The sequence below is a fragment of the Labrus mixtus genome, chromosome 16, assembly GCF_963584025.1.
Source record: "Labrus mixtus chromosome 16, fLabMix1.1, whole genome shotgun sequence".
Lineage (NCBI taxonomy): Eukaryota > Metazoa > Chordata > Actinopteri > Labriformes > Labridae > Labrus > Labrus mixtus.
The window spans coordinates 6,185,672-6,203,648 of record NC_083627.1 but is presented as its reverse complement, the minus strand read 5'-3'; the positions used below and the strand labels follow the sequence as shown (position 1 = coordinate 6,203,648).

Genomic DNA, 17,977 nt, shown 5'->3' with positions numbered 1-17,977 from the left:
CAGCATCTGTGTGTGTGTGTACCAGAGACACAAGAGTCTGTTGGGGCCCTTTGGTAAAAATAAACAGATATTTCCTCTTCCTTTTTCTTTGTTGACTTTCACTGACAAACTCTGTTTTTCGCAGCGGTAATGCATGCAACGCTTAGCAGGGCAACAAGAGCGAGTGCTTGCTGATGGGGCCCCCTTAGGGAGTGTTCCTACTGTCATTGCCAAATTTGCACATTTTGGGCCACTGCTTTGATTTAAGTCTGTCAACCCTCAGGGCCCCACTAGTGGTCCGGGGCCCCAAGCAGTTGCCTGCCTTGCCTGTTGATACACAGCAGCTCTGGAGATACACAAACACACCCTCCAATGTCCAGCAGACACACAACCGGTTACACATCATCCCTCACATGACATCATCCCTCACATGACATCACAGGTTTGAATTATATTATATTTCATAACTAGAGCACAAGGATTTGGGACATGTATACTGCATTGCTTCATCAGGCCAATAATGAATAAAACAGCTGACTTAGCATTTCTGCTAACAATGATTTAAATAGTGCTTAGTCTGCTGGTTTTATTCAGAGTTAATCCTTTAGTCTATCTAATGAGAAATATTATGAAAAACGCTTACCACAGTTTTTCCAGAGCCTGAAAGTGATGTCTTCATTTTGCTTCTTTTGTCCGACCACAAACACCACAAACCTCAAAGACTCTTCATCTATTGTCTGAAGTGACAACAGAGCAGCAAATGCTCAAATGCAGGAGGCTGCAGCGAGGACATGTTTGATGTTTCTGCTTGAACACAGACTGAAATTAGTTTTCCGAGTATCAACTGATCAATTCAACGACTATTTGTGGCGGTTAACACGATGCCAACAGTCCACATTAGGCCGGGAGACTGAAAACATTTAATAGAAAATAGAAATATATTACTGTGCTGTTCTTGAGAGTTCAACATTTTATTTTTTTTGTGATCAATTTTTTATTTAGAAATGTACAAAGAAATGACATCTTATATCACAACTGTTTTCCCCTTTTAAAACATGAATACCCCTGCTCCTCCAACGTGGGAAAGAGAAAGGTATATTACCAGTAAGAAGCGAGAAATTGTTGAATATAGGTGAATGATTGTGCCACTTACGGTCTGAGTGGACATGTCTCATGACAGTACGGTAGGTTGTAAGCAGAAATTAAATTATAGGTCCTAGACGCAATTTGGCTTTTTTCAAAGGGATGTTGGAATACACCAGGTCCTGCAACCTATGAGGTCGCAAAATATTCTCCTCAATTGGTCTCCAAGCGACAGAGGAGCTAGGATTGAACCATGTACAGAGAGGACGTAACACAAAGGACCAAAAGTACACCTTAAAATTTGGCAGGGCCAGCCCTCCCTGTATCTTGAGAGTTCAACATTTTATGATGTTAAGTTTTTAAAAAATCCTTAAATATCAGCCTCTATTCCAGACATTGTCTCCTCATTTAGCTACGTTTGTATTTTTGTTCATATTGTGTATATTTTTAATAATGATAATAATACATTAGACTTATATAGCGTAAGTCAAAGTGAAGGAAGAGAGCAGAAGAAGAGGACAGTGGATGATAACATTTATTTGCAAACTTGTACAGGTGAACAGGAAATATGGATCTCTGATTATAAACAAGAAGAGAAGTGCAGACTTCAGGGTGCCTGGTCCTCTTTTTCTCCGGTGTGATGCGGTGGAGGCGTGTACGTCCCCTCCTTGATCATCTTTGCTCGCTGCTGACGGATGGCATGCAGCCGCTGGTGCTGCAGGAGGACGAGGAGGAGAGAGAAGTTTAGGACGGGATGCAGAGACGGAGAGAGGAGAGGACACCGAGTCTACAGACGCTTCATGAGACGTATGGGATCAAGAAAGACGGCAACAGAACAACGTTTGGAAATGACCATTACAAACTTTAAAAAAAAAAAAAAAATTAATTCATTGGAAAATTGAAAAAGGTAAATACATTAAACTTGTCTTGTTTCCAGACCATGACTCAGCAGATAACACGACATGAGCGTTTAGCCCGACTTTTAAGTTTCCTATCATTTATCTCAAATCAGCACGTCGTCCTGCGTCAGCGCCGTCCTCTGACAGAATGAGACGAGAGGAGATCTGTGAGTGAGTGTGGACGCAGACAGAAAGTTCCTGCTGCTGCAGCTCGTTCACAGAGAGCCGGCAGAGCATCCGTCAGTCTCTCCTCTGCTGAGTCATGTTGCCTTTAAGGCCGAGCTCACATCAACTCTGACTCTATGTAAAGGATCGTTGTATTGATTGTTTGTAGAGGATGAGACCTGGATGCTTGTTTTCTTTTTAAATTCATAGTCATTTAAGAATAATAAAGATTTTTTTAAATTTCTGATAAACACATACTCCCTTTTTCTATCTCCCTCAGATCCATCACACCAGACTCTGTTCAAGATCAGATACAAGCACAGGGTGAATGTTTCTCGGGTTAACAGGACTACTAAAACAATGACATTTGCTTTAATTGAGTGAAAGTATTAGAACATTTTGTACAGCAGTGGAGGCCACAGAGTCCCGTGTTTGAACTCTACTGGTTGACCTCACAGCACTCTGAGAGTAAAAAATTGATGATTCATGAAGAGTTAATATCTCAAACCTTTACCCAGCTTTGACTGGAACAAGTCTGGTTCCAAATATTCCTTTCTGTTTTTCTTTTAAAAGGTTTATTTTGGGGCTTTTTTTTAGGCCTTTATTTAGAGATGGGACAGAGTGGACAGAGTTAGAAATCAGAGAGAGAGAGAGAGAGAGAGAGAGAGAGAGTGGGGAACACGCAGGAAAGGAGCCACAGGGTGGATTTGAACCCGGGCCGCCTGCATGGAGGACTACAGCCTCCATACATGGGTTGCACGCAGCAAGAACTACCCCACAAGCTCCCCATATATTGCTTTCCTAAACCAAAATCCTTATTGACCCATGATCGTATACAAGAATATGAAGTAGGAATGGGACTAAATATTGATACAGCAACATATTTTCATCCCTACTCTAACCCTAACCCATCCTAACGCGTGTGATACAATTATCGAATCACTAGTGCCAAATACAAAGACAGCAGGATGATGTTGAAGAATGAAGTCTGATAAGAGGTGAAACAGTCACACACAGTGACAGGAGCATCTATGGACACTTACCGTCTTCTGCCTGTGCATGCACTCGTAGAAGTCCTCAAACTCCAGCTTGCACTCCTGCTTGGCGCGGGTCTGCCCGATGCCGTGAGCGCATTCAATCCACTCCTTCTCGAAGGCGTGGCAGCGTGCCGGTCTATTGTTTGGCTGCGGTCCGCTCTGCACCAGCATCCAGCGGTCCAAGTTGATGCCGAGCCGCGACTGGATGTCCACAAACGGCATGATGCTGTTGGAGGAGCAGTGGAGAGGGGTGGAGTGGAAACACAGGGATTATCAGGAGGCGGGAAACAGGGACACATTCGCCTCTTAAACTCATCCATAAGTGTTTAAATCATCGGGCCTTTCAGGTACTCTGTGACGTCGTGGCTCCACTGAGACTATCAGGCTCTAAAACACCAATTTCATAAATCATAAAACGCCTGGAATACTTTACCTGTAGAGCTCAAACAGATCCAGACAATAGCTGGGCAATTAATCAAGTTGCATTCTCAATTATGGTTTTAGCCTCCCATGATAATCGAGATTAAACGATAACTGTGCTGCATGCTGTGTTGCTCTTGTTTTGTCATGTGTGGTCAATGTTTCAAAGTGTTTGTTGTTCTATATTTTAGCCACAAGAGTCCATTCCCCCTCTACCTCACAATCACAGTTCATTTATATGTATTTATTTATTATTATAATATATTAACACCTTTTTATTCTCATTAGCTGCTTGTTTGTCAAAGTCAACGAGTAATGATATTTAATAATTGTGATCTCAATATCTATTAGGGCTGGGAAATATATCAAGTTTTTAAGATATATCGATATATTTTCAAACAAGATATAGGGTAAGACAATATCCTTAATATCGATATAGTTTATGTTGCATTAAAATAACGTTACAGAGGTGCTAGGTCTCCTTTTTCTCATCTCACTGATGATGACTGACTGTCTGTCCCTCTTAACCCTGCTCCTCCTCTCTCTCTCTCTCTTTTATTGTATTTAAGGAACATTTTTATTTTATAATATTACTTTTTAAATTCACAAACAGGTAGTTTATTTTTCCATGTGTTTTCACTGTTAATAAAATACATATCCATATATATCGAGTATCTCCATTCAGCTAATCAATATCGAGACATGAGTTTTGGTCCATATCGCCCAGCCCTAATATCTATCAAATAACTGTGATTGCAGTTGTTTTTTTTGTGCCATAATCGAGCAGCCCTCATCCAGACTGGCATCATTTTAAACTGAAACAAGAGGACTCAGTCTTGTAGTCATGAATGACCTCATACTTCCTGTTTTACTGTTTTAATGTATGATTTTTTTTATCCTGTCGTTTGTTGTTGTGCTTGTTTTGGTTCTGTTTCTTGTTTATCTGTGGTTGAGTTGATGCATCTTAAAGGCCCATCCAGGGACGGCAACACAAATCACTTTACATGCTGTAGTCCAGTGTGTGTTTATATATCTGCTCCATTAATGTCACAATACAAATAAACATGAATACAACAATTTATCATAACCTTCAATCATTCATGATAATCTTACAGCTGGCAGAAGTCACACCAAGAGGTACACAAGTCTGATTTGCATTTGCATAGAATAATAAATACTGATACACACAAAAATATATAATTTAAAATAATTCAAAAGGAACAGAGATGTTTAATAAACCGAGATTCAGAACCAAATTGAGGGAACGTTGTTTTACTGTGAAAGGAAATCGGTTTATGGAACAATCTCAACAGAGAAACTAAAGAATCAAAATCAAACATGATATTTAAAAGAAAAATTAAAGCCAGTTTGTTGAATAAATGTGGAAATATGTCAGTGAGATACTGTTTTGTTTCGTGATGCTGTGACAAAAATGTATTGTGATATGCTTTATACGGTGTAAAATGCATTGGTAAGGAGGACTTACAGTGGGGCTGCCAGTGGCTGTGTTTGCCTGCAGCCAATTTTATTTAATTTAATTAAAAAAAAATTTAATTAAGTGTTGTGTTTTGTTTTAATTAATGTTTTGTGAAAGAGGGGCAGATATTATTGGTTGGTTGGACTGCCTTGTCTGCACGTAGACTGAATCACTGGCATGTTCTTATTTATAAAGGGTATTCTCGGTCTGCTTCCGTCCTACCCACAGAGCTACATACTTCAGAAAAGTTATGGAAGTTACCATCTTCGCTCGCAGGATTTACACCTTCTAACCATCCCTAAAGCCCGTACCCAATTAAGAAAAAGGGCGTTCAAGTATGCTGCTCCCTCTTCTTGGAATAGGTCGCAAGATACTTTAAATCTTCAGGAGCTGGTTTCCTTGAATGGTTTTTAAAGGTCGTCTTAATGATCTGGAGGCAGAAATATCTGAGTGTAGATGTTTTAACTCGTGTCGCCCTTTTTTGATCGCTTTGTTGCTGATGACTTATGACAGATTCTGATGAATGGTTCTTTTTGTGATTCCTGTATTTATGTTCATTGTTGTTAAGTGTTTTATGTCTGAAACTCTGTAATTGTCCTGCTGCCTGTCTTGGCCAGGACGCTCTTGTAAAAGAGATTTTTAATCTCAATGAGACTTTTTACTGGTTAAATAAAAAAATTATAATATTAATCTTCTTTCTGCTTCTTGATTCAAAATGTGAGATTTTATGTTTGTTTGTTTTTCTTAACTTTATTGTTTCTTTGAATTAAATAAAATTGACAAATAAAAAAATAAAATAAAAATAAAACATACCTTATTTTCATATTTACTATACTATAGTAACAACTCTGTACAACAGCTCAACTCATGTGAGCAGAGAACTGTCATCATGATAATATCTGTCTCTCCATACTGTGATCTGTTCTACACATATTGAATAGTTTCTGCTTATAACATAACACATCTACACTCATGCACTTTAACTTAAATCAATACTGTCCATTTACAACTCTGTTTTTGCACATTTACATTTAATCTTTCATATTTAATCTTCCTATTTAAGACTAGTAATGCTTAGTTAAATCCTGGTTGTATATATTCACATTCTTAGTTTTGATATTTTTAGTACTTATTTACTTTGTATTTAATATTATATTATGTTTAGATTTGCTAACATTGTGTTTTTTGCTCATATTGTGTGTTTGGATAACCTGCTGCTGTAACGCCACAATTTCCCAGTTTGGGATCAATAAAGTAATTCTATATTATTATATTCTATATTCTATTCTATTCTATATTATATTATATTCTATTCTATAATTTATAATGACAATAAAACAACCTGTTACTGTAAATACTCTTATAAGAAGATAAATTACATATAAACGACATTAATTAACTCGAGACACTGGTACACAGTGAAATACTTAATGTAATTATTTGGGCTGTAATTATGTAAACACTGAACTGAAGATTAGCCAGCTAGCTCCCTGTAGCTAAAGCTAAAACTAACGATAATAGAGAACTGACTAACCTTGTCCGTTTAGCTTTTACGACACAATATTTACACACTTCTAGTATTTTTGTAATCACATATTATCTCTACAATACATCATTATAACTAACGAGTCGCTAAAATGTAAGAATTACACATAAAAACATGTATTTACCGTGTTTAGCAGGGCTCACTTTAACCTTCCTCCGACTTCACACGTTTCACTTTACGGCTGACGTCAAGGCGAGCGTAAAGTGGAAGGATGTGTCGTAAGAACAAGAAACTGTACCGTGGCGAGTCCCTGATCGCAATGCTGCCGTCTGCTGGTTAAGGCCTTTAAATCAGTAAAATACTGCTTCTAATAAATTATACTTTCTCATAAGAATCTTATATCCTCTTGTACGTTTTGGATTTGATTTGAAGAGCTGTACGAGTCCATTTAACTTTAACAAAATGAATAAGGAGAGAATTATTAGACTTTATTAAATTGGCAGCTAGTGTGTTTTTTCCTTTGTTTATTTATATTTTTGTTGTTGCTGTAGTGTTGGTTGCTATTTGGGAAACAATACATGAGTCACTTGTGTTGTGGAAGGCTGTGAGTATTTCCATGAGTGGAACAATTAAATATGAAATTAAATTATATGTTTGTTTTGAAATGAGGGGGGACATTTTAATGTTAATACCCACTTTAACTATAACACTGTACTGTAACCTTTACTATTTTGTTTTGAAACTGTTACATTATATTTTTTATTTTTGTTTATTTTTCCTCTTTGTCTCGATGCTTTGGATGTCTTATGTGAAACACTTTGAATAACCCTGTTGCTTCAAACATGCTTTAGAAATAATCTGGCTTTACTGGTTCTTATAATGGTTAAATATCTTTATTGGGTATTTTGCTGTACTGGTTCTTATAATGGTTAAATATCTTTATTGGGTATTTTGCTGTACTGGTTCTTATGATGGTTAAATATCTTTGTTGGGTATTTTGCTGTACTGGTTCTTATAATGGTTAAATACCTTTATTGGGTATTTTGCTGTACTGGTTCTTATGATGGTTAAATATCTTTGTTGGGTATTTTGCTGTACTGGTTCTTATAATGGTTAAATATCTTTATTGGGTATTTTGCTGTACTGGTTCTTATAATGGTTAAATATCTTTATTGGGTATTTTGCTGTACTGGTTCTTATAATGGTTAAATATCTTTATTGGGTATTTTGCTGTACTGGTTCTTATAATGGTTAAATATCTTTATTGGGTATTTTGCTGTACTGGTTCTTATAATGGTTAAATATCTTTATTGGGTATTTTGCTGTACTGGTTCTTATAATGGTTAAATATCTTTGTTGGGTATTTTGCTGTACTGGTTCTTATGTGTTTGGGTTGTTTTTTATTATTCTGGTTATTTTGCGTTGTCTATATTCTTGCTGTCATTGATGCTCTTTGTTTTTTTTTTTTAATGCTTTTTCTGTAAGTCAAAGCACCTTGTCAACCCGTGTTTTTAAAGGTGCTGTATAAATAAAGTTATTGTTATTAAGACTTCTTCCATTTCAGTGAAGGGCTGCATACTGTGACGATTTCATTCCCAGTGTAGATGTATCAAAGAATGACAGAGAAACAGTTTTGTTAGTTTCTGTTGTGCACGGTGTAATAAACCACGACGCAATGCTTTGGTGCAACATCAGATTGTGTTTTATTTATTCGTCCCCAAAGGTCCACAAGTCGTCTTTCACAGTCCTGCATGTAGAACCCCACACAGCGCGGGGGCTTTTAACAGTGACAGGAAATACACAAACAATATAATAACACTTAAATATTGCTATCTATATACTCTAAAACCTTCCCAAAATCATGACCGGACCACCTGTGGGCGCTCCGTCTGTGGTACATTCTCGTGTTTTCTCACAGGTAGGCAGGCGGAAACGAGTGATAAGTGCAGACCAAACAAAGCACCGCCAACTTCTATAAGCAGCTAAATCCATAAAGCTACTCTGAGATGAGAAAGGCTCCCGAGTTGATTCCTTTTCCGATTAAAAGGAAAACCTGGAGGGAGCCGTTTGTGAAACTGAAGCACAGAGGTGATACAAAGCTAAGAAACAATTCAGGCAGGTGAGCATGATTAAAAAAGAGCTTATCGGCGTTGATGTTTGAAGAGTTTGGCTCCAAAAGACCAAAAAGAGATGATTGGTAAAATATAAAATGATGAAGTTAGAGATAAAAAAAACAACAGGATAATTACAGGATCATAGAGTTGATATAAACCCACAGAGTGACCTTAAAAATACAGGATAATAAACATGACAGAGCATTTATCTTCGAGAATGATTATAGATGATTCTGGAGCCAAACTCTTCGTTAGTTACATCCAACATAAAAGGCCTTCAGGAGGTGATTTATTTTGGTTGTACCACAGACTTTCAGTATGAAACTGGAGTAAACTCACTCAGAGCAACACAGGATGAAAAGCAACAAAAAATAAAAGATAAATAAGATCAATTCAGATAAAGTGCACAAGTGCTCATTCAAAAAAAACAACAAGTGAGACCAACAAATACATTCAGAAAGAGTCCATACACACACGCACACGCACGCACGCACGCACGCACGCACACACGCACACACGCACACACACACACACACACACACACACACACACACACACACACACACACACACACACACACACACACACACACACACACACACGGACATTCAAGTGGGTCAGATTGCCAGTAACCACATCAAAGACCAAAACCGGCTGGGTGTGCGTGTCACAAGAAACACACACACTCAAGGACCAATCAGAGAGAGTTCTGACAATGACGAGGGAGCAGGATTGGGTTAGAGAGAGAGAGAGAGACACAGCGTCAACGGGGAAGTCAAGTGTTCATCATCCCTACCAGAGAAAAAGGGCCAGACGCCCGTGTGTCTAAAATGTTTAGAGATGATCTCGGCTTTTCATTTTTTGAGAAAGTGACGGTTTGCTGTTTTTTTAATCTGCCGATTGTTTTGTCTTAAACCTCTTGTTCAAAAAGAGAGCACTCATCAACAAAACTTAAAAATGAAGACAACTGCAGATCAAACACTTTTTCAATACGGGGGCGCAGGCGGCTTAGCGGTTAGGTTGCACCCAATGTACTGAGGCTGTAGTCCTCCAAGCTGGCGGCCCCCGTTAGAATCTGACCTGCAGCTTCTTCCCTGCACTCTCTCTCTCTCTCTCTCCCTGATTACCAACTCTGTCCACTGTCCGATCAAATAAAGGCAAATAGCCCAAAAATATATCTAAAAAAAGAAAGAAAAAATATTGTTAATTGTAATTGTGTAAAAGTGTTTTTATCTACTTCAAGTCAAAGTAATTGTGTGTTTCTGTTAGAGTATGTTTTATTCTCTGTAAACATGCAGGACAACGCCGAGACAAATTTCCCTACGAGGACATTAAAGTGTATCTCTCCGGTTAAGTCCTGAAAATGTTTTGATAATTTAGTTTGATATGTCAAAGATGTGGCATATATCTTGCCTTACGCACCGTGGATTATTTGTAAAAACAATAAATATGTCCGATCATCTCAGTGCAAATAAATAAAAGACAAACCTGAAAAAGGTCCTAAAAGGTAAAAAAATAATAATAATAATAATAGAGGAAAACGGCTTCTCTCAGTGCGGTTAAACCTCAGCGCCTCTCTCTCCAGGTCATTGTCAGAACTCAATCACTTATTTTCTTTAATTCCAAACACTGCATCCTCATCCTCCTCATCCTCCTCCTCCTCCTCCTCCTCCTCCTCCTCTGTGCAGGGAAAATGAGATTTCAGTGCAGCTTTGTCCTCTCAAGTAAACTTTAACTTTCCCCGCCAGTGTAACAGAATCTCACTGCCTTCTTCTTCATCCTCTCACACCAGGCTCATGCAGACTCATGCACACAGGAAATATTCAAATTCAAGGTCATCTGAATATAAATAGAAGAGAGAGAGAGAGAGAGAGAGAGAGAGAGAGAGAGAGAGAGAGAGGAGAAATAAAGCCACGATAGTCCACATTCATTCACACATTGTTATAAACATCCCCGTCGTCCTATGCAAACAATCCTCCTTCTGCTGTGCTTGGTGACTTATCACCTTGTCTTTTAATTTTGAGATTTCTTCTGGAAAATGTGTACCTCTTTTTTTTTTTTCTTTTTTTTTTTTTGCTTAAGTAGCCAAGGCATTTGCACCGAGGAGTAAACATAAATCATCGTGTTAGAAATCTCAGAGGTAGAACCCTGACAATGTTCTCAGTGAGGAGATTGACAGGTGGAAAGATAAGACAGACGGACAAAAGTAAACAAACTGTTTGTGTTGAAGACGGTGTGTGTGTGTGTGTGTGTGTGTGTGTGTGTGTGTGTGTGTGTGTGTCACAGAAGCAGCAAACCAGAAATAAAGAGAAAAAGCCATGATGAAGAAGAGGAGGATAAATGTGTAATCTTTGCGGGGGGGGGGGGGGGGGGGGGGGGGGGGGTTCGTTTTTTGTGCAATCCTGAGAGCAGCGTTTCTCTCAGACGTAGAGGATGACGTTGCCGTCTGCGGGACAGTGAAGGCCTTCGGGGGGGTTTAGGGCTCGGCAGGAGGGGGGCTGGGCCTGCTGGCCGGCGGCCAGGTGACAGCTTTTCGGGTGTGGGGAGTCACAGTCGTCGGATGTCAGCTCTGCGATGTCGTCTGACTGAGTGTCCGACATCTCCAGGTCGCTGCGGATGCTCTCCGGCTGGGCCAGCGTGACGTCTCGGAGCCCCTCCCTGATCGACGCGCCTGCAGACAGTCCCAACGCAGAGCCGGACAGAGCCCCGCCCCTCCTGGAGCTGCAGTCCTGGGGCTCCTCCCCTCCTGAGACGGTCGCCATGGCAGCAGAGCCGGGAGGCGGGGTCAGGTCCTCTTCGCTGGTCAGGCAGAGATGGCTGGGTTTGGTCTCGATGTCCACCTGGATCTCCAGGTTGGTGCAGTCCCTGCAGAGAACAAGTCAGGCCCAGTGAGACACTTCCTGTGTTTAGATCAAACACCTAAAGACTGTTGAGCTTTTAAGCCATTCCTGCTAAAAATGTATTATTAGATTTATTAAAATATTATTTATGTTGAGTAGAAGATAATTTGAACCTCAGACAGCTAACACAACTCATAGAGAATGTGTGAAGAAGTATTAAACATGTTGTATAGCAAGGCGAGAGAAAGAGGTCAAAGACACCAGAGAAGAAGAGTAAAGGGTCACCTGTCAGGTAGTGTGTAGGAGGAGATTATAGAGCCGGCCATCCCTCGGGTGCTGGCGCAGTCGCTCCCTGCTCCCAGGCTGCCCGTCTCCCTCTGAGCGGACTCTTTAGCCAGCTCTCCCGCCTGCACCTCCAACCTGGAGGAGAACAAACATGATCAATAACACGGATCTGTCTGATTGTGCACACAGACTAAAACTGTTTTTTCTATCACCTTCTTTGATTTCAGAGACAGACCCACTGGGAATGGGAAGGGGAAGGGGTGGGGGGGGGGGGGGATTAAGAGAATCAGACACTGGCAGGTTTATTTTGTAATGTTGTGTCTCTAGTCATACTGGTGGAGATTCTTGTTTCGCTACCAACTCAATTTACAAGACAATGAACAGCTGCATCCTTTCTCAAAAACAGCTCAGAAGATGGTCACAAAGATGACCTGCAGTCCTTGAAAAATATTTTCTGGACAACTTTGACCTCAGAGCAGAACGGGAAAAAAAACAGAAACTCCTGAACTCTGACCTCAGCTTCTTCCTCACCTGCTGTATTTGCTGGTGCGTGTCCCCAGGGCGCCGCCTGCCAGGGTGTTAAAGTGGGGAGTGTCCCCCAGAGTCCCGGGGGCCACGGAGAGCCCCTCGCTGGGGGAGGTGGTGCTCATCCCGCTAACCGCCCCGTCCAGACTGCTCTCTCCCAGGCTGGGCGACTTCAGGGCTCGCCACGCATCCGCCACTGAAACATTTTAAATGTTTTTTTTTTAAGTACAAATGAAAAAGTTTACATTTAATTAATTGTAAATGCAGTTTTGTGTCCTCACCTGTGATTGGACCATCGTCTTCATCAAAGTCGATGCGCACTCCTCGCCCCTTCCCCCTGCTGACACCACAGCCTCCCCCCCGACACAGAGAGATGGGCACCACGCCGTACACGTAGGCCAGCATGATGGGAACGCCGATACCTGAAAAGAATCACATCGAACTACATTAACACCTTTATCACCCAAAAACCCCTGAAACTGTAATTCACATTTTTTGTAAATTAGCTTAACAGAGAACTTTGAAGAAGTAGATTTTGATTCGTAGCGCCATTTCTTTCTTCTTCTTCTAATAAAAAACATGTGTGTGGCTGTGCGACGGCTTTACTGTGAAATGTCTAACCCTGTAAAAAATAAATAAAGTTTGGGTTCATGACGCAAGAAAAAGATAATAAAGAATAAACCTTTTCTGTTTTATTAGAGATAGATTTTCCTGTAGTTCACGCCTGCATTTCTTAAAATCTGTTATCTCTTGTCAGGTTGTAGCTCTACGTTTTATGACTGTAGCGCTCTGGGAGGCGCTATAGAGTCCCTGTGGCTACTAAAAATGTATTTAAGAAGTAAATTATCCTTTCTACTCTACTCTATTATAGTTAGGGCTGGGAATCTTTGGGTGTCTCATGAGTCGATTTTGATTCTTGGGGTCACGATTCCATTCAGAATCTATTTTTGATTCAAAGTGAGTCATGATTCATGATTCAAAATCTATTTTTAATTAGTACATACTTCAGGATCTACTCCAATCATCTGTGAGACTGGCTGAATTTCTTGCTGCTCCATTTGGCATTTAAAGAGTTAAAGAGCTCTCGATTTTTACATAAAATTATTTTTTTCTAATTATATTCTACTCTTTTCTATTAAATTAAATTCTATGAAAGCATAAATAGAAATCCCTGTGTATGTTTTATTCAACAGAAGCTCTTCCTGTCTTCTACACGGTGAACAGCAGTGTGTCTCCCTGCTGTTTGTTTTTTTTTTTTTGGTCGTCATCCCGACACCTTCACAGCGAATAATAATCACTGACGGCCCCCGTCGAGCTTCTTACCCACGCTGACAGCTGCGATGACCGGGGCTGTGACGATGGACAAGGCCACGCCCCCCGTGATGGCCAGGTTCCTTCTGTGACGAGACGACTTCTTCAGCTCGTAGTGGGCGTGGATCTGCAGCAGAAGGAGAGAGACGCTGCAGGTTAGCACACAGGCAGGGGGCTGGAGGTTAAATACTAACATGACTCTCACTGATTATGAATACTCATATTTAAAACTCGAGTTCATTCACAGGAAATAACCACACTTAGACTTTTCAAGATCTGCAGTGTTGAACGTGTTGTTCCACTGTTCTCCACTAGGGGGCGCTACAGCTACAGTGTCTTAATGTGCTACAGAGCGTCCAAGCAGCCCCTTGTTGAGTCATTTCTTCCTCTTGCAGATATTTTGAAAGACCATCGGCCTTCAGCACACACCGTTACACAAACATGAAATAATGAAACACACGCAGACACCAGAGCTGCTTTCAACGGCGCAGTCATCAAGTTCAGAGGAGAAGAAGACGTGCTGTTTCTGATTCCAGTAACTTGTAAATCAATTATAATAATAACATTAAGTCTTAGGCTCCGTCTCTTTTTCCACTACTCAGGTATTTCTTACTCATGCATGTTTAGATTACTGGGTTTGGATATTTTACTTTGGGCTGGAGATAAACTTTAGTTCTATTTTTTCTTCTTCAGTAGTTTAGTTTTCTTAGAAGATTTGTTTTTGGGCTTTTTGTCTTTATTGTAGAGACAGGATAGTGGGTAGAGTCAGAAATCAGGGGGAGAGAGAGAGAGAGAGAGCGGGGGAAAGGAGGATTCGAACCTGGGCCGCCCGCTTTGTGGACTACAGCCTCTCCACTACACCACCAGCGCCCCCGTGGGTTCGTTTTCTTAGGTAGTTTCAGGGGGAGGTGCCGAGAGCGACGACCCCATTGTGAGTCGGTTAGCTCAACACCTTTCTATCTTTTGTTCTTTTTTAGTCTCCAGTCCCTTTGGTTTCATTTGTTTCTTTGATTACTTTGGAGGGCGTTTAAAATCTTTATTTAAACTCTGTGGCGTCCCGTATGTTTCTGGTCGAATTAAAGTAACTGCTACATCCTCCTGAATAATCCAAGGACTCGTATTGTTCAGGAGGATGTATCAGTTACCTTAACTCGAGTGGTTGATTTTGCAAATCTTTTCATGTTTGTCATCTTTGTTGTAAAAGCTGGAGAGCTCTTGACATTTGAAAACTTAAACAGAAATATTTTATGATGTGCTTTTTGTATTTTAACTCAGATTCTGAACTTGCAGTAACTTGTTCATTACAGTTTATATGAAAATAGTTTCCTACTCTGTTTCAGGAACTTTAATATCAATCGTCCTCAGTCTTTATATTTCTTCAATGTTTAATATTCCTTGATGACCTCACATCATTAAATTAAGACAATACGAGACACACACACAGATTTTAAAGGCTTTATATGTGATTTTTTGATCCAGCAGATGTCGCCCTTGAGCACCAGCATGAAACCAAAACAACTCGCGGTGCATTGTTGTGTTAGCATGCTAATGCTAGCGATCTTCATTATGCTCGTATCTTCACACTGCATGTAAATTTACCTGAAATGAGCGTGATCTAGAAACACAGTTAAGCAGTGAGTACAGTATGTTATTCTTCTTTTCTCTAGTCCCTCAATTAAACAACTTTTATACACGAGGGGAGGAGTCAGCCGGCCGTCCCGACGATGTAAACAAACTGAAGATAGGACTCGGAAAACTCTGAAAACATCACAGACAGTGGGACTCGGGTGTTACACCCATTGTAGACAGTCATGACTCAGAGTTATTTTCAGAGGATATACTTGATTTCTATTACATTTAAGTGTGAAAAATCACATATAAAGACTTTAACGAGCAGAAGTCTTTTTCTTTAGGTCAGTGTTGTCGGTGTGATTGGAAGCTTTTCTGTGACGCTGAAAAGAGAAACGAAGGTACTTTCTGTCTAAGAAAACCAGCTTTTCAAACTGAAACTCAGAAAAATGTTTTCTGTTCTGCATTGTTTAAAACTCCAGATAATCACTGGAGGAGGGTTGAGAAAGAAGGGCTGTGTGTGTGCTGTAAACTGTGAGAGTGTGTGTGTGTCTGTGTGTGTGTGTAAGTTCACAGCTGTGTTGTTTTCCACTTCTGATTTCTGGAGTAGAAGCGTTATGAAAGTGACCCTGAGGCTTAAAAAAGTGTTGCTGACATCTCAGCTATAAACAAAGGAAAACCATCCAGTAAATGTGTTATCATGATTTAAGTTCATATTTTTATGACTTCAGAGGAAACACAGCCCCCCCCCCCCTTGAGATCTTTGACGCCCCCCCTAAGAGGGTCTGGACCCCACTATGGGAACCAATGTCCTCGTGTATATAGGATTGAATAAAGATAACAAAGTGCCAGATTAAGACTTCAAACACATAAATAGTGTCGGTTTCTCTTTATAGATGGAGTCAGGAGCTTTTCATGAAAAATGTAATAAAGTAAAGCCACTCAATCATCACTTCTGGGCCTCGGTACATGTGTGGTTGTGACCGTGTCTGCAGAGAGCCGGTCCTCTGACTGGTCTTGATGTTTTGGTTGACTCGGGACGTTTCTTGGCGGGGAGTGGATGTGTTTCCCCGAACCAAAGACAGCGCAGCAGGTGAGTTAGGGAGTGGATACAACTCAGCGCTTGGACGCAAATCAAACCGGCAAATTTGGCCGCAAGGTGACGAAAAATATGATCATAGTGAAGTGAAATAACACACGGATAGAGCTCCTTCCAAAACGAGGGACCTTGGCTTAGCTTTCACTCGAAGACGTGGAGTTGGCTTGATTTCTGTTCGACAGGGAGGTTCTGGATTTAGTTTCAAAGTGAGTTTTGATGAAATTCTGACTGAACATGTTTGAGCCCTGGATCGTGTCCAAAGAAGGCTTTTGTTTTAATTATCAACAAACATAAAAAAAAGTACATAAAATTCTGATTGATAGTGACCAAAAGTGAAAACCTGTCGTCAGTCATTCTGCAGGAAGTGGAGGGAGTCACATGCACATCATTTTCTTTAGGTTGTGCACATTGAACCGGGGTCATTATGTACTCTAATTAAAAGTATTTTTACAGTCAAGTAAAACAGAAAATGCCACAAACTGAAGTAACTAGGAAAAGTCTCAAGGTGTCTCACCTTGCGGCCGACATAAACGGGGATACCGATGACCATGGCGGGAACAGCGATGCCCGCGATGAGAGTGATTCCGACCGGAGCTCCGATCAGAGTGCCCAGCTGCCACAGTATCTTCTTCTTCCTGCTCCACGGCTTCTTCCCCCAGAAGGTGCAGCCGGAAGGACTGAGGTAGTGCAGGTCGGAGATCTCCTTCATGCAGAGCCAGCAGAACTCGCAGCCGCACACGGCGCAGGTCATGTGATTGCAGCTCCCGTCATTCATCTTGATGATGTAGGCACCACAGCGAGGGCACGGCTTGATGTCATCAGCTGAGGACAGAAGCAGGGTTACGGGGTCAGCAGATAGTAAACATCAAGACAGTTTGAGCTCTTCTTGTCTTTAACTTTCTCTTTTCTCTGTGTGGGTGAAAACGGGTTCAAAGAAAAGTCGACATATTTAAAAATATTCACTTAATATCATGATTTTATAAATGATTATGACGTGGCGAGCAAGGCAATTTGTTCCCCTTTATTCCAGATTCTGTGCTAAGCTAAACTAACCAGCTCCTGGCCTTAGCTTCACAGATAAGACAGAGGCATCAGTGTACTCAGTGAACGCTCAGAAAGGACTTCTCACTATGTCAACAGTTCCTTAAAGTCCAAACATCCCCCTAAAGTACTGACCAAACTGATTACTGGTTTGAAACTCGGCCCACGATTTCAAAACATTCCCAGTGACTCAGTCAGAAAGAAACGACGTCATGGCCCTTGAATAAAATAAATAAACACTTATTGTTGACTCCTCTGGGGTCATCAAACTCTCACAAACACTGCTCCATGCTTTACTCTTAGCATCTGGTTTAATGAAAACGAGTCAAACTTTCTTGTCTGAAAAAGGGGGCTTATGTTTGAAGACGGTGGCCGCCACCATCGAGGTGTAGAAATCCTTTGGGGACGTCACCATGACTACGTCCAGGTTTCATACAGTCTGTGTGTGAGAGCATCGGAGCTGCAGCGCTGGCTTAAATCCTCTGAGCTGATTCTGATCACAGTTAAGAGTTCAATCTGAAAAGAAGGTTAAGAGCTGCTTTGATTTGCTGAGAAATGAGACGTTAACCCGCCCCCCCCCCCCCCCCCCCCCCAGGTAAAATAAAAAAATCCAGAGGAATCTCTTGAGGAAAAACTCAAAGCAGTTC

The 17,977-nt window shown here is 40.8% G+C and overlaps 2 protein-coding genes across 2 annotated transcripts in view; both read right to left on the bottom strand.

The window, feature by feature from the left end:
- Positions 1–1,582: 1,582 nt before the first annotated feature.
- On the bottom strand, positions 1,583–6,831 carry ndufs5 (NADH:ubiquinone oxidoreductase subunit S5). The gene is made up of 3 exons (XM_061058992.1): positions 6,731–6,831; positions 3,170–3,389; positions 1,583–1,777 (listed from the first exon to the last, which is right to left on the bottom strand). The coding sequence occupies exons 2-3, from the start codon at positions 3,383–3,385 to the stop codon at positions 1,670–1,672; spliced, it is 324 nt and encodes a 107-aa protein (XP_060914975.1). The 5' UTR covers positions 3,386–3,389; positions 6,731–6,831; the 3' UTR covers positions 1,583–1,669.
- A 4,045-nt stretch (positions 6,832–10,876) lies between these two features.
- The window catches only part of rnf19b (ring finger protein 19B), a 36,995-nt gene continuing 29,894 nt past the window's right edge, over positions 10,877–17,977 (bottom strand). Inside the window, exons 4-9 of the mRNA XM_061058978.1 lie at positions 16,804–17,111; positions 13,634–13,748; positions 12,592–12,732; positions 12,317–12,506; positions 11,786–11,920; positions 10,877–11,525 (exon numbers count right to left, since the gene is read on the bottom strand). Coding sequence (XP_060914961.1) covers positions 11,081–11,525; positions 11,786–11,920; positions 12,317–12,506; positions 12,592–12,732; positions 13,634–13,748; positions 16,804–17,111 — 1,334 coding nt within the window. The 3' untranslated portion in view covers positions 10,877–11,080. The remainder of the gene's footprint in view (positions 11,526–11,785; positions 11,921–12,316; positions 12,507–12,591; positions 12,733–13,633; positions 13,749–16,803; positions 17,112–17,977) is intronic.

Coding starts and splice junctions, on each gene's coding strand:
- ndufs5 (XM_061058992.1), bottom strand. CDS start 3,385: ATGCCGTTTGTGGACATCCAGTCGCGGCTCGGCATCAACTTGGACCGC. Junction 1,778..3,169: donor GCATGCACAGGCAGAAGACG/GTAAGTGTCCAT, acceptor GTCCTCCTGCAG/CACCAGCGGCTGCATGCCAT.